The sequence below is a fragment of the Zalophus californianus genome, chromosome 1, assembly GCF_009762305.2.
Source record: "Zalophus californianus isolate mZalCal1 chromosome 1, mZalCal1.pri.v2, whole genome shotgun sequence".
NCBI classification, from domain to species: Eukaryota; Metazoa; Chordata; class Mammalia; order Carnivora; family Otariidae; genus Zalophus; species Zalophus californianus.
Window position 1 is genome coordinate 2,950,908 of NC_045595.1, and position 24,575 is coordinate 2,975,482.

General features: G+C 61.6%; 1 protein-coding gene across 4 annotated transcripts; it reads left to right on the top strand.

The window, feature by feature from the left end:
* The first annotated feature begins 753 nt into the window (after window positions 1-753).
* Window positions 754-24,317, top strand: PIAS4 (protein inhibitor of activated STAT 4). 4 transcript variants are annotated; one of them, XM_027582920.2, is made up of 12 exons: window positions 754-878; window positions 5,706-6,132; window positions 7,846-8,010; window positions 16,386-16,470; window positions 17,268-17,309; window positions 17,671-17,761; window positions 17,893-18,021; window positions 18,110-18,215; window positions 20,223-20,296; window positions 20,402-20,562; window positions 23,028-23,158; window positions 23,370-24,317. In XM_027582920.2, exons 1-12 carry the CDS (start codon window positions 852-854, stop codon window positions 23,684-23,686), a joined length of 1,755 nt encoding a protein of 584 aa, XP_027438721.1. In that variant the 5' UTR covers window positions 754-851; the 3' UTR covers window positions 23,687-24,317. The 4 variants fall into 4 exon arrangements, with proteins under 4 accessions (XP_027438721.1, XP_027438722.1, XP_027438725.1 ...); XM_027582921.2 differs by having other exon boundaries at window positions 16,386-16,443; XM_027582924.2 differs by lacking the exon at window positions 7,846-8,010 and having other exon boundaries at window positions 16,386-16,443.
* The last annotated feature ends 258 nt before the right edge of the window (window positions 24,318-24,575 follow it).

Below are 24,575 nucleotides of genomic sequence, written 5' to 3' on the forward strand. Positions count from 1 at the left end.
CCAGAGTCGCACGCTCTCCCGACGGAGCCAGCCGGGCGCGCCTGGAACACACATTTTTGTCCTCTCGCCTCCCGCCTTTGACACAAGCAAGTTGGAGCTGCGCTGCCCGCGGGCGCTGGGGAGCCGACGAGGGCTCTAGAGCAGGGGAGGCTCCAGTTAGCACAGATTCCAAAGGTTACTGTGGGTGGGGAGGCGGGACCGGCAGAGGGTCGCCCGCAGGGGCGGGGCAGAGCGAGCCGCGGGAAGCTGCGGAGAAGGGCCTCATTCCTCGGCCGGGGCCCCGCCGGGGGGCGCCGCGCCCGCTCGCCCTCTGCCGCGCCAGGACCCGGATGTGCAGCGCGCCGGGCCCGCCGGGGCTGCGCGGTGCTGGGCGGCTGGGCGCCCGGCTGCACGCGCTGGCCACCGCCGCGGTGGAGCACCCGTCCCCTCCCCCGACGCCGCCGGGCATCCGGGCGCGCACCTGGCTGGCCGCCCAGCGCGGGGACCGCAGCACCTGGCTGCATTGTTGTCACCGCCGCCCCCTCCCATCCTCCTTCCCTCCCCACACAAGACCCAGCACTCGCCCCCACCTGTGCGGGGCTCGTATTCCTTTAAGTAGCCAGCCGCCGCGAGGGGTGGGCGTGGTGGCCGGGGGAGAAGTGGGGGGGGCGGTGTCGGGCCGCCCTGATTGGCCCGAGGCCCGGGCGGCGGTCGCATGCGCCTGCGCACTGCGCAGCAGCGCGCGCCGGGGGGGGGGGGGGGCGGGCGCGCGGGCTCTAATTGGCTGCCGCGGCAGCCCCGCCCGCGAGTGGCGGGCGGTCACGTGACGCGACGGCTGGGGGCTCCCGGCGCGGGGGACGCTGGTGGCCAAGATGGCGGCGGAGCTGGTGGAGGCCAAAGTGAGTGAGCGGCGGCGGCGCCGGCCCGGGCGGGCGGGAGAGTGGGCGGGGGCCGGGCGGCGGGCGGAGGTCTGCGCCTTCCGCTTGTGGCCCTACGGCGCGGCCAGCTCGCGGTTCGCCGCCCGGCCCCCTCGCCCGCCCCTGGCCCTGGCGCGCCGGGTGCGGGCGGGGGGCGGGGAGGCCGGGGGCGGGGCCCCCCAACCCTTCCCCAGCCTTCGCGCTGGGGGTTGGTTCTCGGGCTTGAGGCGGGGTTGCCCCCCCACAGCCCGAATGGTTAGGGTCCAGTCTCCTTAAGCACGGGGACAGGGCCGCGCCTCCCGGCTAGAGGCACAGTTCCCCCGGACAGCAAGACGGGCTGGACTGTTCATCCCCTCCTCGCCCTGAGTCGGGGTCCTGCTCTTTGGCCTGGGGGAGTGTCTTCGCCTCCCGTGGCACCGAAGGCTGGCATCTGGGTCTTCAGCCTCCCCACCCAGCAGGCCAGCTGGGGTTGGCGACTCCCTGCTCTGAAGGGTCCGCTGACCCTTCTGCCACCGATTCCACCATCCAGGGTGATGAGCCAGGATCCTGAAGCATCCCCACAGTGTTTTCTTGGGGTTCGTACCCCGGGCTGGAGTTTGGACCCCTAGTTCAGGGCCCGCGTTGGTCCCAGAGCCCCGCCCCCCTCCTGACACCATCTCTCTCGCCTTCGGAGTGGGCACCGTGTCACTCGAGTTTGCTCTCCCGCCTGGGATGGAGTCCTGACCCCTGTTCTCTGTTCAAATCTTTCCTAACTCTTTTCAGTCTTGGGTCCTGGGCTCTGCCTTCCTCCCACTTTTTATCCTCCGGACAGCATCTGTGAGGTTTTGGACTCTGCTCCTGGGGTCTCTAAACTTCACACTAGCAAGATCAGACCCCATACTAAGTTTCCCCTATACTCCCTAGTGAGGCTACTAAGATCATACTTCCTCCATACAGCTCCCAAAACCCTGCTTTAGATCCTTTTATGCACCCCAGCTCTGGCTTCTGACGCTCCCTCTCTTTTTTTGCTGGTTTCTTGTGTTGATCCATGGAGAGTCCCCCACCTCTTTCTTCAGTGCCCTCAGTGCTTCTCCCTCATACTCCATTTTGGGGTTCAGGTTCCACATCCCATAGGTGCCATCCCTGTTCAGGGATGTACCTTCTTCCAGGTACCTCCCCAACGGTGAGGCTCCAGAGCCCTTGCCCTGAACTACGCTAGGGTTGTTCCTTTCCTCCCTGAGAAGTTTACTCAAGGTCTTTGGTGGCAGGGAGGTGGGGGACTGGACCTTTGCTGGACAGAGGCTCCTCCCCCTCCCTCCCCGCTGGTCTCCCCTCCCCAGGGTCCTGACCTGTAAATGTTTTCTTTCTCCTGTTCCTCTCTCTCCTTCCATCTCCCTTCCCTTCCTGCGGAGATCTGAAATGGAGCTCCCTTCCCCCTGGAGCGTCCCCCTCAATGCCTGTACTACACACTCTGCCCTTCTCTAGGGTTTTGAGAAATTGGGACTTCCCCTGGAGATGCAGAAGTCTGAACTCTGCAAGCCCAAGGTGGCAGTGGGTGGGCCCGAAGTCCCCTGGAGCCCTGAAATTCAGTGGTCCCATGGGGCTGTGTCACTCTGTGACTCTGGGCCCGGGCACCCACCCCCACCCCCACGCCCACCCGCACCAGAGGGTAGGAACTAAATTCTTTTATACCATCCAGGGCCTTGAAATATGATCTGATGAACTCTACTTGACCCTCTGGTGGCTGGGGCCCCCCACCCCAATTAAATCAACTTGACCCTTTTTTCAAGTTCTCTAGAATGTGAGCCTCCGTTCAGTGGCACAGCTTGCTCTGAGCCTCGGGAGCCTTTCTTCTTTAGTCTCTGGCTGTCACTGTGGAGTGTCGTACGTGTCATTGAAGTGTTCTCTTCTTTTAGGTGCTTACCTAACCTTTTGTATTAGGAGCTGGAGATTTCGTCTTTTGGGGTACAAAACTGGCTGCTCTGCGGGGAGAACAAAGGGGAGGTTGTTGGTAAACTTGGAAATCAGACTCTTCACCTGAGGCCCCTGAGAGGGCTTGGGGAAAGAGGTAGTCTGGGAACCCCTTGGGATGGTAGCATTTTGCACAGATCTCCCATTTCCTGGAGATAAGGACCTTCACTTTCCCCACGTTCAGAGGAACCTGTACCCGAGACTGATTAAGTTAAGCCCAGCAGCTCTATCCAGGCTGATGTTTTTCCACGCAGCTCCAAACAAGCCCAGAGTTGAGACTATGGAAGCCGTTGGGGCCTGGTGCTGTTTATAAACACAGATCTGAGGGGCAGGCGGGGTAGGATGAAGCCATGGCAGGAAGTGATTTGCAAAGCGCTTGGGGCTTCTTCCTGAATGTTTGTGCCCCTCTCACGCTGTCCCCCCTCCCAGTGTCAAGGGCAGGCTCCTTGGTGGTGGCAGCTGCTGAGAAATCCGAGTCGTGAACATATGGCAGCTTGAGGGACGTGCCCCAGGATGCTCGTGCGGCAGATCCGGGTGTCCAACCTGGTGAAAGGGCTAGGCCTCGGCGGGGGCAGGGTGCTCCCAGGGGCGGGGTGATGTTAGAAGATGTGGTATGGTCAGACTCGGCGTCCCAAGCCCACCTGCCTTTAGCTCCATGGAGGGCAGTCAGCTTTCACATGACATCGCTTCTCCCCTCCAAGGCCTTGGGCCTCTTCCAGAAGAAACATCTTGTCTGCAAGCCTATTTTCTCTGCTCAAGGTAGGAAGTCAGGCCAAGGAAGGTGAAGTCTTTGTTTTCATAAGCGTTCCGGGCTCTCTGAAGGCCAGCACACTGCTTTGGTCCCGAGGCAGGGCGTGTGCTGGGATGTGAGGGTCCCCAGGCCCCCAGATAGCTGGGTGGGAGTGGGAGGAAGTGCCCTTGGGACTCCGATGGACCCTGCCACTGCCACGTGGGAAGAGCCCTCATGCTTGGCATGCGGCGGACACTCCACGTCTGTAGTGCAGGAGCAGGAAAGGGCTCTCTCTTGAGATTTTGCAGGCAGGACAGGGCAGCTCCACACGTCTGTCTCTGTCGTTTTGTGCCTCGACAGCCCCTCCCCGCCATCAGCTGGAGCCTGGTGTAAGGCTGGGAGTGATCTTAGAGGGTTCCCATCCCACGTAGCTAGATGAGGTGCCCAAGGTGCAGAGAGGCCTGACGGAGGACCCACCGGGAACCCGGGGCTCCCATCAGTCTCCACGCCTCACCCTTCCACAGCCGGGAAACGGGAAACACCAGAGCCTTCTGGCATTGGGGCCGCTACGTAAACACCCTGGCAGGATTCCCACCCACCTCCAACTGTCAGACTCTCAAGTTGAATTTAAGGGCTTTATTGGTTTCCTTGGGTGCTGTCCTGCCCTGTGCCCGCCAGCTTTCGGTATACACCCTCGTCACTTGTACCTGTTTTCCCCATTCCCCTGGAAGTTTTTTTTTACCCACCACCTGTGTCATTCAACACAGGCCAGCTTTGGGGCTCAGTGTGAGTGGCCCTGAAACCCTGCTGGTGCATCCATCCTTCAAGGACGCTTTGCTCATGTAGCGTATGGGGAAGTGTCCCTCCGCTTGGGGTCCAGGGTCTCACAGAGGGCAGGCCATGGTCAGGCCGCCCCAAGGAAAACATCAGCTGAGCTCTCGTGTTTGGCTTGATTGAGTTGGAGGGACCCTGCCAGACCTCTTTCATCACTTCGCCACAGCTCACTTCACAGCCTCTGGGGCTGCCGGATTCCCAAAGCCTTCCCCTCAGACCCACGGTTCTCAATCCTATTCCCAGGGGGCACTTGGCAGTGTCTGGGGGACCTTTGTGATTGTCACCGCTGGGTTTTGGGGGGGCTCCTGGCATCGAGTGGGTGGAGGCCAGGGATGCTGCTGAGTACCCCACGGTGCTCAGGACAGCCCCACCCCAGAGAACAATGCAGCCCCAGCGTCCACGGTGTCGAGGTGGAGAGGGCCTGCTGGAATGATGAGCAGACGTTTGATGCTCGCCTGTGCTCAGCTCCATGTGGACGCTCGTCGTGCGGTAGAGAGAAATTATCCCTGGCTTTAGAGTCAGGCCTAGGTTTGAATCTTGGCTATAACGTGGAGCTCCCCCCAGCCTGGCAGGGCTGTTTGAAGAATCAGAGTTAAGTATATGATTGCATGTGCAGCTCAGCCCCTGGCAGGTGATTAGTATTAAATCGTGGCTACCATCCTCCAGACTGAAGGGAAAACATGTTTGTGGCCAACGTTGATTTACTCTGCTTTCCGTATGTTACCTCATCTGGTCCTTCCCACATCCTTACGAAGTGGATCCTGTCATCCTGACGAAGAGACTGAGGGTCAGAGAGACCATTAGTGTTCTTGGCTAGGGAGTGGCTGAGGTTGTTTACGGGTAAAGCAAGATTCCCAGTTTCTGCCCTGGGGATGCTCTCAGGCTTGAAGATGGGAAAAGAGAACCTAAAATAGAAGGCAGTGGTGTGTGTTGGGGGGGCGGTCAGAAGCTTTTGCTGCGTTGGCAATGCCGAGGAAGGTTTGAGGAGAAGGAGGGGAGGAGGGCTGAGCTGGGAGGGGGCATCACAGGGAAGGGTGAGCAGGAAGCCTGAGCAAAGGCATGGAAGTGGGACTGAGCCTGGGCCAGTGGGCCTGGTGCCAAAGCCGCCGCCGCCTCCTGCCAGCTAGAGTGAAGGGGACCTGGGGGCAGGGCGAGGCAGCACCTGGTGGGCTGTCACTTCGCTGTCCCCCAATTTAGGGCCCAGGTGGCTCCAGGAAGCCCCTTGCTGCATTGGCAGTCCCCGAATCTGGCCAGGTCTCATCTGAGCATGTGTGTCTGTTGTTGCTCTTCCCCAGAACATGGTGATGAGTTTCCGAGTCTCGGATCTTCAGATGCTCCTGGGTTTTGTCGGCCGGAGTAAGAGCGGACTTAAACACGAACTTGTCACCCGGGCCCTCCAGCTGGTCCAGTTTGACTGTAGCCCCGAGCTGTTCAAGAAGATCAAGGAGCTGTACGAGACACGCTACGCCAAGAAGAGCTCAGAGCCTGTCCCCCAGCCCCACCGGCCCCTGGACCCCCTGACCATGCACTCAACCTACGACCGGGCTGGCACAGTGCCCAGGACTCCCCTCTCGGGCCCCAACATTGACTACCCCGTGCTGTACGGGAAGTACTTGAATGGACTTGGACGCTTGCCTGCCAAGACCCTCAAGCCAGAAGTGCGTCTGGTGAAGCTGCCCTTCTTTAACATGCTGGACGAGTTGCTGAAGCCCACAGAGCTGGGTGAGTCTGCCACCGCCCTGGGGGAGGGGTGTCCCACCTTCTGCATTGCCCCAGTGCCTGCGGCCAGTCACGTCACCGACCTGGAGTGTCTCTCGGGAAGCAGCGAGGGCCAGGGGGTCGTGGGGGGCTTTCCCTCCTAGGAGGCATAGAAGCTTTCTCTGGATCTTTATATTAGCGATTTGTAGGGTTGTCTCACGAATAAGCCTGAATCGCAGCAGCTTAGCACAACAGGCACTTAGCTTGTGAGGGTGAGAACTTGGGAGTGGCTTAGCTGAGCGGTCCTGACGCACAGGCACTGGTGAGGTCTCCCGTTAGGCTGTTGGCTGGGGGCTGTCTCATCTGAAGGCCCGACTAGGGCTGGGGGCCACCCACTCACATGGCTGCTGGCAGGTCTTGGTCTCTTGCTGCCTGTTGGCTTGAGACCCTGGTTCTTGGCATGCGGGCTCTGGAGACTGTTTAAGCGTCTTCACAGTGTGGAATGGTGGTTTGCTTCGTCCGGAACCAGTGATGGGGGTGGTGGGAGGGTTAGTGTGCGCACATATGTGAGTGCAGGGGCAGCTAGAAGCCACGTCGTTTCTTTGACCTCCGCCTGGAAGTGACCTAATTTTGTGTTCCACATTCCGTCGGTCACACAGACCAACTCTGTACATTATGGGCCGGGACTGTTCCAGCCTGGACCATCAGGAGGCGTGCATCACTGGGCGCCTCCAGGGACGCTGGCTTCCATGTTCTGACTCCCTGTGGCAAAAGGGCTGGAAGTTGGATCTGACCTTCCTTCCTTCCTTCCTCCCACAAAAGGCTTGTTTCCTGGTAGGCAGCCTTGGGAGCAGCCTTGGCCAATGGGTTCAGGCCGATCACCACGGGCCAGCTGGTTAGGGAAGGCTGGCTGTGCTCCCAAGAGGTGGGACACCGCTAGGACTAGAGGAGACAATGCCAAGGCCTTGTGGTTCCTTTCTGCTCATTTCTCTGGCCCCCAGGTTGATGGCGCGCCGCGTGTGGACAGGCCCCTGGCCCCTCACTGGCAGCCGTGATGATGGGGCAGGGTGGGTGTCAGCCTGGTCTCAGCCTCACGTGCTCCCTCCAGCCACAGCTGCTGGTGCCTCCAGGGCTCCAGGTAGCAAGTCTAGGGTGACGGGCTTCTTGGCGCCCCTCGGATTTGACTGGCTGCCCACGTGGACCTGGAGGCCCCTCTGGTCGTCATTCTCACCTCTTCCGTCTTCTTCCCCTTGAGGGCCTGCCGGGTGGGTGCTCGTGGAATCCCACCCTGGGGAAGCAGCAGGGAACAAACAGAGCCCCCCACCCTTGTAAGGGTTCGCTCTGGCATTCCTTGTTTAGGGCCTAGAGGTGCCCCAAGCGCGCGTCGGTACTGTGGGTCCAGCTGCCCCCCTGCAGCCCCTCACCCACATCTCCCTTTCAACCCCTGCATCTTTACCGAGCCCCTCCTGCACACCAGGCTCTGGCCCTGGTTGTGAGTTGGTCCCTGCATGCCGTGGCAGAGGTCACAGCCCCACCATGCCCCCGGTCGCCATGCCCCCTGCGGCGTGCTTCACTCCCTCCTGCCCTGCTGACTCAGCATCCTGTCTTGCTCAGCCAAGGGGGCCCCTCTGTGCACGGAGAGTTCCACACCAGCCCCGTGCCAGCGAGCCCACTCTGTCCAGCCCTAGCTGCGGGGAAACGGGGAGATGCAGCTGCCTCTTTTCCTCCTTCCTGTAGCCCTTGAGCTTCGTGAGGTTGGACAAGGCGGCTGTGGTTCCGGTGAAGCTGGAAGGAGTTGCTGCTGGTCCAGGCCCTGGAGTCCCAAGGCCCCATATCAACCCGAGTCTCTGCCCTCTCCTGCCTTCCCTCTGGCAGTGTTGGTCACCAGCCCCCGAGTGGGGAGTAAGTTGTCCTAACAGCACCTGTCGTGGGGTTAACATGGCACCACTGGAGACCCAAGGCCCTTTCCTCAGTTTCTCCAGGACAGCCCCCACCCCGCCCCGGGTCTGCTCCTCCCGACTTCCCCGTGTGCATGTTGGAACCCATTCTCCCCCTACTCCCGGGGGTTCTCTGGCAGGCTCTGGAGGCCTGGGGACTGGCTGGCTCTGAAGGTTAGGCTGATGGTTCAGGTTCCTGAGGACTCAAGGGTGATGTTTGTAATAAGGAGGCTGGGTTTTCACTGGGAAGCAGTAAGTCGGGCTTGGCACTGGGCGGGGGACAGAGGTGACTTTGAACTCGAGGGCCAGCAGCCTCCCTCTCCTGCCTGGACCACGAGCTTCCTTCCTGCGTGGCCCACTCCCACTCCTGCCCCACAATGCATCACTTTGCCCTGAGCCCCCGGGGACCCCAGTCACCTGATCTCCGGGAGAGTCTGCTCCCCTGTCTGCACCAGGAATTACTCTGCTGGCAGCTCGGAACAAAGAGGCTGACCCCGCCCTGGCCTGGCTCCCACCTACTCCCCGCCCCTATCCTGAATGTACCCCTGTCTTGGGACTCCCATCCTCAGGGACCCTCCGGTGCCTGCTAGGTTCCTAGGGAGAGTCCTCGTCGAGCACAGGTCTGGTCCTGAGGGCGTCTGGCCCCCTCTATTCCGGGACCAGCAGTTTTGGCCCCCCGCTCCTCAACCTGGGGGCCTCCCTGTGGTGACTTCTACAGCGCTGGCATTGACCAAGAGCCACTTCACGGGGCTCGGGCTCAGCCAGCTTCCCCTTCCCCCTCGTTCCTGACCATGACCTGCTGACCAGAATGAGGTCCAAACACTCTGGTCTGTTTCCCCGGAAGAGCCGCCGGCCAGCTCCAGCTTCAGGATGGAGACTGCGCCGGGTGCAGAGGAGACATAAATCACAGGGAGTGGAATGTTTGGGTTGGGGGAGGGGAGGAGAATAATGGAGCTGGAAGGACCTTAGAAGACAGATGATCTGCTCCAGCCTGGCTGGCACCTAGAAAGGTCGGGAAGCTGGTGCAAGGTCACACGGCATCCTGAGGAGGGGGCCCTGGGGCCGCCGGCTCAGCCGTCTTCCTGACTCTGACCCCTCCCTGAGTCATCAGTGCCCTGCACTCCTGTGGGGAGATACCCATCTTGAAGCATGTGAAGGTCCTGGACCTCAGGCCTCTTCTTAGCTCAGAGAGCCTGGCTGTGCCACCCATCCCAGCCAGGAGAGGGGCACTTGCTTCCCAACCCCAGGAGACTCCAAGGGGGGCCAGGGAACACCGTCCTGGGCATGCCACTGCAGCTGGGGGCTCACTGGGCATCTGACAGCCACCCAGGGTGTGAGCGGCCGGAGTGTGACTGAGGAGGCCCCGAGCCCCGTCAGGGTGCGTGGGAGAAAGGAGAGGCCATCATGAGACTTGCGGGCGGAAGGAAGGAAACACGACCTGATGCAGTGCTGCTCTGTGAGGCTCGCCATTGTCCTGTGGTCAGCGTCTTGGGCTGTGGGGCAGGGTCCCTGCTGCTGCGAAGTGAAGGAGCCACCCCATGTCATGACAACTCCGAAGGGTCTCCTGATTGTCTCCGTGCCCCGAGGGGTGGCCAGCACCAGTGCTGGCTGGGGGCTGCTGGTCCAGCGCCTGCCCCGTTGTGCAGGGCACACGTGTGTCCCTCCTCCGGCCTTTGGCTGGTATCACCGAAGCAGCAAGGGAGGTGTGGGGTCCCCCAGCTGGCGTGTTTTGCCGGGAAGCTGCACTTGAGGTGAACGAACGGTGCCGGGAGAGCAGTGCTCTGCTTGGGGAGTGCAGGCTTCCTAGGGGGCGGTCAGGGCCGCGAGCTCCTGCTGATGCATTCGTGGGGAGGTGGCAGGCAGGAGGCTTCCTGGAGGAGGCCACGTTCCAGACCTGAGGGGTGAGTAGCCATAAGCCTGACAGAGAGGAAGGAGCAGGGAAGTATGTCCCAGGCCCAGGCCTGGCAGTGAGCGAGGGCTCGGGAACTGGAGCGAGGTGCGGCATGAGACGAGAGAGGGAGGGCGAGGCCGGAGAACACAAGGTGGGTGGGCCACGGGGCGGGTGGGGGCCGGCTGGACCGTCCCGAGGGCTTCGGGGTCGTCGAAGATCTGGTAAGCTTTCCTGGGGTCCTCTCTGAGGTGGGTGCTAGCTCCCGAGGTGCGCAGAGGCAGGGCGGCCTGCGTGCCGTCCAGGGGCCAGGCGGGGCTCACACGCAGGTGCGTGCGCCCTCCCCGGGCCCTGGGGGCCGGAGGGGTCACGTGGCATCCCAGGTCCGGCCTCCCAGCTCCAGGGGCCGGCAGGGCTCCCCCACCGCCCACCCGCCCAGCCGTCTCCCTGGCTCCTTCCCCCCACTTGCCAGTCTCCGCCAGCAGCCGGAGGGGGTTCTTTAAAACAGCCGTCTGGTTCTGTCCTCCCTCTGTTCCGAGCGCTCCCGTGACGCACTGACTTTTCTGCTTGGTTTCTTCCCTCCCCTCCGCTCCGCTCTCTCCCTTCCCCTCCCCTCACTGTTCCTCCAGAACACCAGGCCACGGGGCGCCTGGGTGGCTCAGTCGGTTAAGCGTCTGCCTTCGGCTCAGGTCGTGATCCCAGGGTCCTGGGATCGAGCCCCGCGTCGGGCTCCCTGCTCCGCGGGAGGCCTGCTTCTCCCTCTGCCCCTCCCCCTGCTTGTGTTCCCGCTCTCACTGTCAAATAAATAAAATCTTTAAAAAACAAAACAAAACACCAGGCCGTGTTGCCCTGGGGCCTTTGCACATGCTGTACCTTCTGTCCGTCACACTTGCTCAGACCACCACATGGCCCTTCCCTCCCGAGGCACCTAACCTGAAGCTCATTTTCCTTTCCTCCTTGCCTTTGCCTTCTCGTCACCACCCTCTCCCCCTCCATGGCCTTGCCCCCAGCCCTGGCGTGGCTTATTCATTTGTAGGTGTTCTTCTTTAACATCTGGGCCTGGGACTGGTTCACTCCCTCACTGCATCCACAGTGCGGAGCGGGGCAGGAGGTGCCCAGTCTGGGAGCTGAGAAGCAGCCAGGGAGCTGCCGTGAGAATGACCGAGAACTAGCATTCTCCGGCTGTCCTTCAGTGTGTGACCCTGTTGCATCCCCATGACCTCAGGAGTAGCAAGTCAAGAGCCCGCCAGCTGGGTCTGGGCACCCAAGTTCTGCCCCTGTGATTGGAGGAGTTGGGGTGTGAGCCCAGAGCCCCTGACCCAGGGTGGGTGCCTGCTTGCTCCCTGCTGTTGGCAAGGCCCCCTGCACCCATCTCCTCCCCTAGCACCACCTGCACTGCCCACACCATCTCTTAGACCTTGACTTCCGCGTTTGGAGAGCCGGGGCCGGAGTCAGGGACCTTATGTGGGTCTGGGGGCATTGGCCTGGAGGACGGGCCTTGATCCTTCTCTGAGGCCCCAGGGTGCAGGAGGCTGCAGACTAGTGGGAGGGAGGCCAGGCCTCTCTGACTGATTGGAGATCCCGGTTTCTTTGCCTCTTATTTAAACTTTTGTAAAATTGTGTGTGTGTTGTAGAAAATAGGATTAGGCCCCTGTTGGAGGTTTGGGCTTGTTCTTGCCACCCTCTTTTTTTTTGCATGTGTGATCCTCCAGAACAGTGGCTATGTCCTAATTACTGTTTTACCCTCCCCCCATGCCCCCCGTATCGTGTTCTCTGCCGGTGGTGGTTTGCATGGTGGCCTGGCAGCCAGGGTAGAGATGGTCACGCTGGGCTCCTTTGTTAGTGTCTTGGATTGAACCAGAGGCTGGTTCCCAGTCCTCCCAGAAGGCCTGGGAGCAGGGGATTCCCCCACGTTTAGTCCCTGGGGGACTCTGAAGCCTGGGGTGGATACCTCGTCCTAGCCCACGCGGGGCCCTCGTGGCTTTGTGGCAGCCTGTGTGACACGGCAGAGGTACTTTGGGGTTGGTTCAGTGTTCATGTCGAGCCAAAGACCCTGGGAAATTGTGTTGATTCTTAGGAGGTAAAAGTTTTAAAAACCGAGCGGGCAAGGAGATACAGGCAGTACCAGGATTGCAGGGGGCTGTGGGGGGGGGCTGGCAGTTTTTAAAGAAAAGCGCTCAGGGAAGTCTGTCGTTCTGGTGGAGTTTGGGCAGACCTCAGAGACATCAGGGCCATCTAAGTAGCTGGGGGAGGAACGTTCTGGACGAGGGGATGTTGAGTGCAAAGGCCCCAAGGCAGGATGTTCTTGGCACTTGGGGAACACGAGCAGGTGGCCTGGGAATCAAGGCCACTAGGGGTGGGGACAGCATCCCTCAAGGGGCAGGCGGTGAACTCGGGGGAGCCAGGGGGCCATTGAGGGGTCAGTGTACTGATCGGAGGGGTAAGGGTGGGGGGAGAGGGACCTCGCTAGTGTGTTTCGAAATTGGAGCCAACTGGGAATTGATGCTGGGGGGTCAGGGGGTGCCGAGAGTCGTGGATGCTGCCCACAGCCCAACCCTGAACAGCCAAAAAGGTGGAGCTGCCATTGGCAGTGGACGATGGAGGCTTGGGTTTGGGGGACCCCCACCCCCCTCCTATAGTGTAGGGTATGCTGTGTCCTGACCAAGGGGGCGGCTCACCTCCCACTGGCCACTTGGCTTCCTGAGGGAAGTCAGCCACCCGGGGCCCATGGCACAGCAGAAAATGTGAACGCTGTCCCCACGGTGGTGTCATCTAGGAGGGGGAGCCGTGGAAGGGCCCCCAGACTCTTGGCCTCCCATGATACCGCTCACCTGCCTGCCTTGTTTCTGGGGACGGAGCTCCCTGGCCAGCAGGTGGGATCGGCTTCTCGCTCAGTCGCCCGCAGCGCAGCTTGGGTATGGTGAGACCCCACCCCCACCCCCACCCCCCCGCCCTGTCCCATTGGAAATAATTGCCCTTTGGCTCTTAGGGCAGGTCTGGGCATGTCTACAGGTGGCCTGTGGGCCCCCCCCCCAATTCAACGGCCTTCCTCAAGGGTGCCAACCAGGACCGCACAGGGACTCGGCAAACAAGCGTGAATTGGTGGCGGCAGCTTGGTGGTTACAGCAGCAGCCTCTTGCTGAGCTCCAGCCTCATGCCCAGCTCTGCGCCCCGAGAACTGGGTCCCGGGGACGGAAGGCACCCAGCCTGGGGTGGAGGTAGGGATGTGTGCCCCAGGCAGAGCTGGGTTATGAACCTGGTGGTATGGCTTCTGAGTCTGAGCTGGTTTCAAATCCGAATTGTGTTTGCTTTTTACTTTTTTTTTTATTTTTATTTTTTAAAAGATTTGTATTTATTTATTTGAAAGAGAGAGCGTGAGCGAGAGAGATAGCATGAGCAGGGGGAGGGGGAGAAGCAGACTCCGCCGCTGAGCAGGGAGCCCGATGCGGGACTCGATCCGAGGACCCTGGGATCGTGACCTGAGCCGAAGGCCGACGTCCAACGACTGAGCCACCCAGGCCCCTATGTTTGCTTTTTAAATAGGTTACCTGCTGTTGTGGTTTGGAATTCAGAAGGTTCTGGAGCAGCGGTTGGCCGACTAGGGCCAGGGGCCAATTTCATTGGCAGCCTTTTTTCCTAAATCAAGCTGTATTGACACACAGCGACACCCATTTGTCTGTTTACTCTCCCTGGTGGCTTTCGTGGTACAAGGCAGAGTGGAGACGTTGAGGCAGAGACCATGTGTCTTACCAAAACCAAAACTATTTATGCTCCAGCCCTTCATAGGAACAGCATGCACACCACTGTTGGAAGGGTTGGCAGTACAAAGAAAGCTGGCTTCTAGCCTCTCCCAGTCACTCTGAGGCAGTGACTATGGCCGATTCTCAGGGGGCTCCCAACCCAGAGATGTCTCTTGTGCAGATGAGCAGACCTGCACTTATGCAGACCCTTCCCTCTGTCGGTGACACGAGTCCGGGTGTGATGCACACCCGCCCGCACCAGCTGCTTTTACCTGGCAAGAACATCTCAGAGGTTACTCCTTATCGTCCTTATCAGAGCGTGAAGAGCTTCTGGGTCCTTCGCTGTCTGTGTCAGGGTTGCGTAGTATTCCTTTGTAAGCTGCTCCGGAGTGCATCTTCACCAGACCAGGTCGGTGGGCATAGATTTAGGTCGTCAGCCATCGTTGGAAACCATTCTGAGTAATGGCTGTCCGTGGGCCTCAGTCATCCTGTGTGTGGGAGCATGTCTGCAGTTGTGGCTCTTAGAACAGAGGGGCCGCTGTGTCCACGTTGTGTGTTGGTGATTTTGGCAGATTGTGCAAGACGGCCTGCCCTCCCCAGAGGCTTTCGCTCCTGCCAGCCACGTCTCATCCAGTCTTCTGATCGGGTGGCTTTTCAGTGTGGTTGGTTGGTTTTGTTTTTGTTTTTGTTTTTTTAAGATTTTATTTATTTATTTGACAGAGACACAGCGAGAGCAGGAACAGAAGCAGGGGGAGTGGGAGAGGGAGAAGCAGGCTCCCCACTGATCAGGAATCCCGATGGGGGGCTCGATCCCAGGACCCTGGGACCATGACCTGAGCCGAAGGCAGACGCTTAACTGACTGAGCCCCCCAGGTGCCCCTGTGTAGAGGTTTTAAACCAATCTTGCATTCCTCGGCTAAATCCCAAGGGCCTGGATATTTGCTGATATTTTCTAAAGGGTTTTTCTGTCTGTGTTCGTGGGGGATGTTTATCTGTAACTTTCTTTTCCTGATACGTTTTTGTCAGGTTTCGGTATCAGGGTCGCGTCAGCCTTGTAAAGTGAGTTACTTGTTGTCTTCTTTATTTTCTGAAAGTTCATAAAAGTTTATACAGTTTCTTAAATATTAGGTAGAACTCACCAGTTGGATCTGCAGCTTTCTTTGTGGAAAAGTTTTTAATTATGAATTTAGCTTCTTTAACTGATAAAGGGCTTCTCAAACTTCTTGTATTTTTTGGTGCTAGTTTTGGTAATTTGCAACTTTGGAAGAATTTGTCTATTTCATTTAAATTGTCAGATTTATTGCCATGAGGTTGTTGGTTTCGTTCCTGTATTAAACCAAAAGACTAGGACCTGCACTACTGTCCGTTTTTTATTTGTGGCAGTGGGTGTGCTTACGGTCTTTTTTATTGTTTATTCTAGTTAGCTTGTCAAAGAAGGCTGGCCTGATTATTGTTTCTTGCTGACTTTCTATTTTTAATTTTCTTCTAACTTCAGCTTTAATTTGCTTTTTTCTAGTTTCTTGAGGAAATGCAAGGCCTTCATTTGAAACCTTTTTCTGTCTTTTTTAATAGAATCCTTTTAAAGCCATGATTTTGCTTCCAAACGACTATGTTAGCTGCTTCCCCCAAGTTTTGGCGCACTGTATATTCTCATTTAGTTAAGGGACTTTCTGATCACCCTTGGGGTTCTCGATGCAGTTATAATTGTGAAGAGCCCGCTTGTCACCACCATGGTTTCCATCCCCTGGCAGACATTGCTCTACTTCTGCGCCCCGGTGGGCACTTCGGGATGGCTAGTGTGGCTCCGTGTGTGGTGCCCCCGCTGCCCTCCTTGTGTCCCCTGCTGTGAGCCGGGCTGCTCCGTGACTCTTGTTCTGTGCACTTGGAGGTTCAGGGCTGTTTCACTTGCCTACCTCCTCTGCTGGCCATGAATGCCCGAGGCAGGACCTCTGTCCAGCTTGTCCCTGTCCCCTCCAGCAGTGCCTTGCAGGGCCTTTGCCGAGCACCACACAGACAGGCACACGCTTGCCAGGTGCCCAGAACAGTTGTGTGAGGTGGGGACAGAGTTGTTGGCATCTTACAGGGTCCAGGGGAAGCAGCTGGCCCAAGGGCGTGCAGTCTGTCCCACTGCATCCTGCCGGCCCGGCAGGCTCCTCCGTGAGCTGAGCGCTGCTTTTTTTTTTTTTTTTTTTTTTTTTTTTTTTTTTTAAGATTTTATTTATTTATTTGAGAGAGAGAGAGAGAGAGAAACAGCTTGAGAGGGGAGAGGGTCAGAGGGAGAAGCAGGCTCCCTGTTGAGCCGGAAGCACGATGTGGGACTCAATCCCAAGACTCTGGGGTCATGACCCGAGCCGAAGGCAGTCACTTAACCAACTGAGCCACCCAGGTGCCCAGGCTGAGCGCTTCTGTTTTCCTTAGAGACCCTTGAACCCCGGAGGGCTAAGAAGTGTGCTGCTTCCCAAGAGGCCCTTCCGGGGTTAGGGATGTTCCCTGAATCGTAGGCTGTGGTGTGGCACCAGGAAGGGCTGGGCGTCCCCTGCACCCTCATCCCTAGTGGCCCTGCTTCCATCCCACAGGCCTGGCTGCCAGGGTGAGGCTCAGCCTCCTGTGCCCTGCTTCCGGGTCTGAGGAGGGTCCGGCCCCTGGAAATGGGTGTGGCTGGCCCCCTTACTGGGGACCAGACATCACCCTGACCCTGAGTTTTGTGTTTAGTTCCACAGAATAACGAGAAGCTTCAGGAGAGCCCATGCATCTTTGCGTTGACGCCAAGGCAAGTGGAGCTGATCCGGAACTCCAGGTGCGCTGTGCCCTGCACCCCTGCTGGGCCTCCGCGGCAGGCAGTGGACCAGCATGGTGTTGGGCCATCTAGAGGGCCGGGCTAGGGGAGCCTTCTGCAGACCCGATGTGGACCCTGCGCTCCGCGGTGGGGGGAGGGGAAGCCCCACCCCCGCCCTGTGCTCGGCACCTGCCGTGTGTACTGGGCAGTGCGCCCCGTCTGCATGCTCTCACTGCCTCTGATGCGCAGTCCCCGCTTTAACAGAGCTCCCCTTGGCACTGTTGACATCGGGGCTGGATCCCTCTTCGGGGGGGCGCCCTGGGCACTGTGGGGGGCTGAGCAGCATCCCTGGCCCCACCCACTTGATGGCAGGACTCCCCTTGTTGTGATGGCTCTAGCTGCCCCAGACGCTGCCTGGGGTCCTGCCAGGGCAGGATCTCCCTGATGGAGACCCCGAGCCGTAACAGCCGAGGGTCAGAGGCATTCCCGGTGTTTGCTGTCCAAGACCCTTTGGTCTGGAGCAGCCGTTTGTTGCCCACTTGGCACATGCTGGGCTTCTACCCACCAACCTATTAACTATATCCGTGTGGATGCCCCCGCTTCAGTTGTACAGACGGGGAGGTCACCTGCCCAGGTCACCAGTGAGTAAAGAGGAGAGAACGTTTCAGTCAGCTCCCAGAGACCTCCGGTTGCCATGGGAGGTGGCAGGTGGAACCTGTCCGGCTAGCGCAGCTGAAGTGATCAGCGTGCCATGCTGGGTGCTCTCCTGCCTCACTGACCCCCCCTTCTCCTCCCCTCTGCTTCCTCGGCATGCGCAGAGAACTGCAGCCCGGGATCAAGGCCGTGCAGGTCGTCCTCAGGTAAGCCTGGGCCTGCCCACGTGCCCCGCTGCCCGTAGCCCTGCCCTGTCCACCCCAGGTGCATCCCCGTCGGGCCCCTCTCCCTCCCGACGGCTTCGCTGGTCCTACCCGGTCAGAGGTGGAGGCCTGCCCCTCCTGTCTTCCTGCTGTCCGTCCTTGCCTGCGGACACATCACCGCCCAGCCTTGCTCAGACCAGATCTGGGGCCCCGAGAGCCCCTTGTACGGTCCAGGACGGCGATGCATCTGCTGGGCAGAAACGGCCCTTGTGGCCTCCATGCCGGCCCTGCGCCCACCCCCCTCTCAGGGCCACCCCTCCGGCCAGAGCCCCTGCTGGCCTCACGGTCCATGTTGTTGTTGCAGAATTTGCTACTCAGACACCAGCGGCCCTCAGGAGGACCAGTACCCACCCAACATCGCCGTGAAGGTCAACCACAGCTACTGCTCGGTCCCGGTGAGTGTCCCCCACCACCCGCGGTCCCCCTCCCCCCCCCCACCCCTGCAGGCTTGGGCCACTGTGGGGTGGGGCAGAGAGGGCACCATGGAACCTCTTTCCGAGCTGTGAGCCCCCGCATCTGCTTCCAGGGCTACTACCCCTCCAATAAGCCTGGCGTGGAACCCAAGAGGCCCTGCCGCCCCATCAACCTCACCCACCTCATGTACCTGTCCTCGGCCACCAACCGCATCACCGTGACCTGGGGGAACTACGGCAAGGTGAGTGGGGTGGGGCTGACTCCCCTCCCCCCCGCCCCCCGCAGGCCCTGCCTCGGCCTCACCGCCCCTCCCCCACCTCTGTCCCCAGAGTTACTCCGTGGCCTTGTACTTGGTGCGGCAACTGACCTCTTCGGAACTGCTGCAGAGGTTGAAAACCATTGGGGTCAAGCATCCAGAGCTGTGCAAGGCACTGGGTGAGCTGGTGGGCCCGTGTGTCACCCCGGGGGATGTGGAAGGAGGGGGAGCAGAACAGCCGGCACAGAAGCCCTGAGGCAGGGACGTGGGAGGCAGGCCCTCCAGCCCAGGGAGCCTGTGTGGTGCGAGCCAGGGGCAGGTCTGGCATGTGGGCAGGGTGAGCACATGGGAGTCATCCCCACAGCAGCGAGGCGGGAAAGATCCTGGGGGATGTGTGCTGGAGGCTGATGCTTCTGACTACTGGGTGGGGACCAGGGACACGGGGGAGGGAGCAGACCCGATTCACAGCCGCAGGTACCGGGGAGTGGTGGAATCCAACCTGAGACCAGACCAGCTGTGTTGGGGGCGGTGGGGGGGACACAGTGAGCATTGAAAGTGAACCACCACCAAGACGGTCCTGTTTCTTGTCTCGTGTCCGTGCATGCGGTGGCTGTGTGGCCTCAGGCAAGTCACTGACCCTCTCTGGTCACTGCACCTTCTCACCAGATCCTCACAGTAGTCCTGGGCCAAGGGACTTGGTGATGTCCCCATCTGACCATTGGTGACCCTGAGGCGCAGAGTGGCAGGGCTCCCGCCCATGCACCCCACCTCACTGCCTCCCTTTCCCTCGAAGAGCCCTTTCTTCAAAATCAGCCCCCCACCTGCCCATCTCCCTGCAGGGACAATGACCGACTTGACCAGAGGGGGCAGGCATTGGCGTGGGGGCCAGGCGGGATTCATCCAGGCCGAGGCCCACGGGGCGGGGGCAGGGCACCCAGAGGTCTGGCGGAAGTCTGGGAGAGGCGGGGGTCCGCCAGGCTGGAGGGGCTGGTGTGTGCGGGACCGCTGGGGCCCCTGCGTGGCGCCGATGGTTCCGTCTCCTCTTGGAAGCCGCCCGCGGGCTGGCTCGCTGGCTGCTGCATTGTTAGCTGCCGCGGGAAGTCCTGCAGCTGTCTCACCGGTGGCCTTTTCGCTGCACCCAACCTTCTGTTTGTTGGGTGCGGAGGAGGCGGCCTCTCCTCAAAACCAGACGCACCTGAGTCCGTCACTGGCGTTTTGGCCACAGAGGCGAGCCCTGAGGTGGGAATTCAGGAGAAGGTGTGAACGGCTGATGCGGCCTTCGGGACATTGGGGAGAGGGGTGGGCCCAGGCCCCCTCAACCCTGTGTGGGAGGGAAGAGGAAGCTTCTGGAGGAGGGGCTGCAGGGGTTTCATGGAGGAAGGAGGGGCAGCTCCAGGGTCAGTCTGCCCTGAGCCCTCTGGGGGTCTGTCAGCCAGTCTCCCCATTCCCACTGAGAGCAGAACAAACGCAGAAGGAGCCTGAAAGGGTTCAGAGGGAGGGAGACTGTGCTCCTCCTTGTGGGCCTGCCCCAGGGTTTGCTCGCGTGCATTTCCTTCCAGTCTCTCTCCCAGCCGTGTTCACCGGCAAGAAGGGGGCCTTGTGTGTTGTTGTGGGCATTTTCCACGAGGCCTTCGGCTTCAGGTCACCCGAGAGGCCGTGCTCGTGGGCTCGCTCCTGCCCCTGCCAGGGTTGGGGGTGTCCGGGGATGGGGCCGCCAGGACCATCCTGGAGCGGCCCATCTTCCTTCTCGCTGAGCCCTCTCGGCTGGTTGGTGTAGGACGCACAGTCCCAGCGAACAGCCCCGTCTGCGGCTGTCGGTTGCCTTCATCCTTCTTCCAAAAGAGGCCTGTGGGCTGTGAAAACGGGCAGCAGAGGGGGCTTGTCAGGTCAGCCTGCCCCGTTGGCGTGCCAGGTTGTCCGAAATTACCGGCCCCTGCCCAGGACGCTTTCACAGGTGACCCTCGGGGCCCTGGGCCCTGGAGCTAAAACGTACATCTCGTCATCCTGGGAGGTGGATGTTGGGGTGCTCCGTGTGTGGACCGTCTTCCCCCTGAGATGGAGGGGTTGAGGCTGCTTGCCGCTGCCTTCCCCGGCGTCCATGGGTGCTGGAAAAGCCTGCATCTTGGCTCCGACCCTGCAGACGCCTCTGTCCCTTCTGCTAACAACGGCCGCCCCCTTCTCCGCAGTCAAAGAGAAGCTGCGTCTGGACCCCGACAGCGAGATCGCCACCACCGGCGTGCGGGTCTCCCTCATCTGCCCGGTGAGTCGGGCTGCGCGTCCTCTGCTCCCCACCTGCCCGCCACGTGGGGCCGCCTGGTGGGGCGGGGGGCCACTCACGCCACCCGCTCCCCCCCCCCCCCCGCAGCTGGTGAAGATGCGGCTGTCGGTGCCCTGCCGGGCAGAGACCTGCGCCCACCTGCAGTGCTTCGACGCCGTCTTCTACCTCCAGATGAACGAGAAGAAGCCCACCTGGATGTGCCCCGTGTGCGACAAGCCGGCCCCCTACGACCAGCTCATCATCGACGGGTGAGGCTCCGGGCGGCGCTGGGCAGCCCCTGTCCTCCCTGCACCCACCCTGTGGCAGGAGAGGCCACGCCGCGCGACTCCGGAGGCCCCTGGGTCTCCTGACTGTCCGGGGTCTGCGGGTGGCTCGGAAGCCCTGGCCGCAGGGAAGGCAGATGTCCTCCTCGGGCTCCGGGGCCTTTGTGTGCCGGCGGGGGCTGCTAGCTTAGGCTCTCTGGGCCCAGGAGGTCGGTTGTTGCTTGTGACCCCGCGGACCTGGAGTCTGCTTTTCCCCACATGAGGCAGGGACCCCGAGAGCCCAGTCCCACGGCCGCTGCGCGAGCCGGAGAGCTGCTCCCCACACCGCATTTAGCACTGCTGCTGGTACGCCGTCTGTACGGAGAGCTGGGAAGCACAGTCTCCCCGACTCTGGTCTTGGCTCTCATGTGCCCCTCTTCCCAGGCGGCGTCAGCCCCCCTCCAGGCCACGGGGGTGAGGGGAAAAGGCCGTTCTCCCCAAAAGGGAGACTTTGCTCAGGTCTTAGGTTTCCAGAAACCGAGCCCAACACCTGACCGAGCAGCTCCTGCCAGGCGCCAGCCACACCCACAGGACACCATGTCCTGTCCCCCGAGCTGGGGGAGGGGCGGGGGGGTTGGTTTTGGGTGGGTGGGGGAGATGCGGCCGCCAGGCTGGGTCTGTGCTTACCCTCTGCGCCTGGCAGTGCGTGAGGGCCGAGTGTGTGCGTGGGATTTGTGCATGCTGTGGGCCCGGGGATGGCCCACGGCCGGCAGGGGCTTGGCGTGAGTCCGTCCCCACGTTGGGGTGCTTGTCTCCATCTGGTCACTGCCCTCGGGCTGTTGTCCAGCCACCCCTCCCAGCCGTGCCAGCAGGTGGGCCTGGATCGTCCCCACCTTACAGATGAGGAGACTGAGGCTCAGAGGGGGCAGTCACCTGCCCTGGGCATGCCCAGCTCACAGGTGGCCGGGCCAGCACTGGAACCCGGGTCTGGCCAGCTCTGAGCCTGGCTCCCCTCCCCGGAGGAGCGGAGCTGCCGTGCCCCAGTGTCCCCACGCCATCTAGCCTTGCGGTGGAGTGAGGAGGCCCCTGGGGCCGGGCACAAGGGTCAGGGCTGAATGGCTGCTCTGTTCCTGGCCTGGCAGCTGTGTGGCCCCGTGCTTGCCTCTCCCCCCACCCCCACAGGCCTAGAGCGGGTCACCCAGGCTCGAGTTGCGGCAGCTCCGACAGCTCCAGGGGCAGATGGGCCTGGGGTTTGGGGGTGTGGCTGTGCCCCACACGCCACAGTCCCAGCATCCCACGGGCTCTGGGCATAGCCAGGGAGGCTTCCTGGAAGCGGGGTCCTTGATTCATGTGCTTCCTCGAGGATTATGCTCTTTTGTCCCACGCTTGGCCCTGAGCTGGGTGAAGCTGGGGTCCTCATAAGGACTCTGCCCCAGACTCTGCCTTCCGAGAACCCCCAGCCGGGCACAGGGAGCGTGGGGCACGAGCCAGCCAGAGGCACTCCTACTGCTCGGGCTGCGCACAGGGGCGCTCCGGTGGAGACGTTCACGGCGGGCGGAGCTGTGTTGACACCACAGAGTGGCCCCGGGGTGGTGGGTCTGTGAGTGGCCCCGGGGGGTGTCCTGGAGCAGGAAAGGGCCTCCCTCCTGTGTGATTGCGTTTGAGGTGGTTGAAGTTACGTGGAGGCAGGTGCCGCTTTGACCTGGAGTAAATATTGGGGGCCACATTGGCCCGTTGCCACTGCGGCACGTGTGTCCCCTGTACAGGACCTGGCCTGGCGTGGGCCCCCCTGGCTGCTGGAGTTGGTGGGCGCTGCATAGGCCTCAGAGGTGGGCAGACGGAGGCCCAGTGACCGGGAAGGGGCGGGGCCAGGAATGGAGCCCAGGCGGCCTGCTTTCTGGCCTCATTGGCTTTGGGGAGCTTCCCACCCCTCCCTGGGCCTCAGTTTCTCCATCTGTAAAATGGGTCTGGCTGGCAGTACCTCAGTGAAACAGTGCCAGGGCGTGTCCTCCTGGGCCAGGCTCGCGGTGGGTGCTCTCGGGGGTGTTGTCGTGTGTGCGGGGAACACAGTGGCCTCCCTTCTACTTCCTGCCCCACCCCAGGGCCTCTCCCGGGGCGGGGGTGGGGGGTGGGGGGTGGGGGGTGGGGGAGGGGTTGGGCTGTGAGCAGGGTGCACGGCCTGTACACGCCTGGCGCCTCATTTGTAGCGAGGGGCGGCGCAGGACCAAGACGGGAGGGCAGGGGGCCGTGGGGCAGAGGGGTGGCTGTAGGCCCACGGAGTGCTGCGCGGGCAGGCCCCTCCCTCCCGCGGGGCCGCCGGACCTCGGGCCCCCAGGCCCTGGTGGGTGCTGTCCTGAAGCCACTGCCGCAGAGAAGGAAGGGACTTATTTAGCAAGCGTCCCACCTGAGTCTGGGGGGGTGGGGGGGTGGGGGCAGACAGCGGCCCAGGAGTCAGCCCCTCGCCCCTCCAGGCTCCTCTCCAAGATCCTGAGCGAGTGCGAGGACGCTGACGAGATCGAGTACCTGGTGGACGGCTCGTGGTGCCCGATCCGCGCCGAAAAGGAGCGTAGCTGCAGCCCGCAGTGCCCCATCCTCGTGCTCGGTGAGTCAGCTCCCCCCCCCCCCCCCCCGGAGCCGGGCGGGGCGGGGGGCGGGGGGGGGGGGCTCTGGCTAGAGGGCCTCCCGTGTGCCGCGCCCTGGACGGGGCTCTGGGGACCCTGTGGCGCTCGTGGAGGCGGAGGAGCGGCCCGGGGCCCCTGCCCCTCACCGGCCGCCGCGCGCCTGCTCTGAGCACCTCTCCCTGTTGCCCGCAGGCACCTCGGACGCCAACGGGCTCCTGTCCGCCCCCAACGTCAACGGCGGCGGCGGCGGCGGCGGCGGCGGCGGCGGCGGCGGTGGCGGCGGCGGCGGCGGCGGCGGCGGCGCGCTTGGGGGCGCCGGGGGCGGGGGCGGCGCGGCGGGCGGTGTTGAGAACGGGAAGCCGGGAGCCGACGTGGTGGACCTGACGCTGGACAGCTCGTCGTCCTCGGAGGAGGAGGAGGAGGACGACGACGACGAGGAGGAGGACGAGGAGGGCCCGCGGCCCAAGCGGCGCTGTCCCTTCCAGAAGGGCCTGGTGTCGGCCTGCTGACTGCTCGCCGCCGCCGCCGCCGCCGCCGCCGCCGGCTGGACCCTCGACTTTCCTGGTGCTCACCCACGCGGATGGGGCGCAGGCGGGCCTCGGGGTGCAGAGGGAGGAGTGATTTTTTTCTTTTTATTGTTGTTCATTTCGTTTCTCCACCCCTTTCCCTGGCTCCTGGCACCTGTACCTCGGGACTCTCCTCTCGGAGAATTAAAAAAAGTAAAATGACAAAAGTACAAAAAAAAAAAAAAAAAAAGGAAAATGAAACAAAATCAAACTTTTACAGACAAGGCGAGCCACCCACACGGCTGCTTCCCCAGCCGGAGCTGAGCCCCGGGAAGGGGCAGGCGGACCCAGGGAGCCGCGCTCGGATGCCCCGCCTCCCCCCTCTTCCAGGGACCATTCCAGCTGGTGCAGAGGGACGGGGCGCGTGGGGGCGGTGGGGGCGGCGGGGAGGGGGGGGCGGACGGGCGCACGGCCCCCCTCCCTGGCAGCAGCCACGACTTTGACATGCGTCTGTTCCTTTGCTTTTTTTCTCTGCAAACACGTTCTCTCGCCCAGAGACCCTGGAGCGCACCGCTGAGCAGGGAGCATTTTAGCCAAGAAGCCATGGAGTGGGTTGGGGCGGGGAGGGGGGCGGGGGGGCACAGGAGGGGCAGTGGGGGGTGTGGGGGGGGGTCCGGGGAGGGTTTAGCCACAGATGTGTTGTATTTTTTGAAAGTGCAATAACTTGGTATTTTGAAGACCCAGCATGTGGCCAGGACCCCCTGTGGAAGGCGGGGGCCCCAGGGTGCGGCAGCGTGTGGCGTGGGGGGGGTCTCAGTTTTCTAGCCAGCTACCTCGGTAACTCCAATTCAGGTTAACTTCCCTACGGAACAGCGCAGATGTCCACAGACAC

Coding starts and splice junctions, on each gene's coding strand:
- PIAS4 (XM_027582920.2), top strand. CDS start 852: ATGGCGGCGGAGCTGGTGGAGGCCAAA. Junction 16,471..17,267: donor GAGCTGATCCGGAACTCCAG/GTGCGCTGTGCC, acceptor CGGCATGCGCAG/AGAACTGCAGCCCGGGATCA. Junction 20,297..20,401: donor GGGTCTCCCTCATCTGCCCG/GTGAGTCGGGCT, acceptor CCCCCCCCGCAG/CTGGTGAAGATGCGGCTGTC.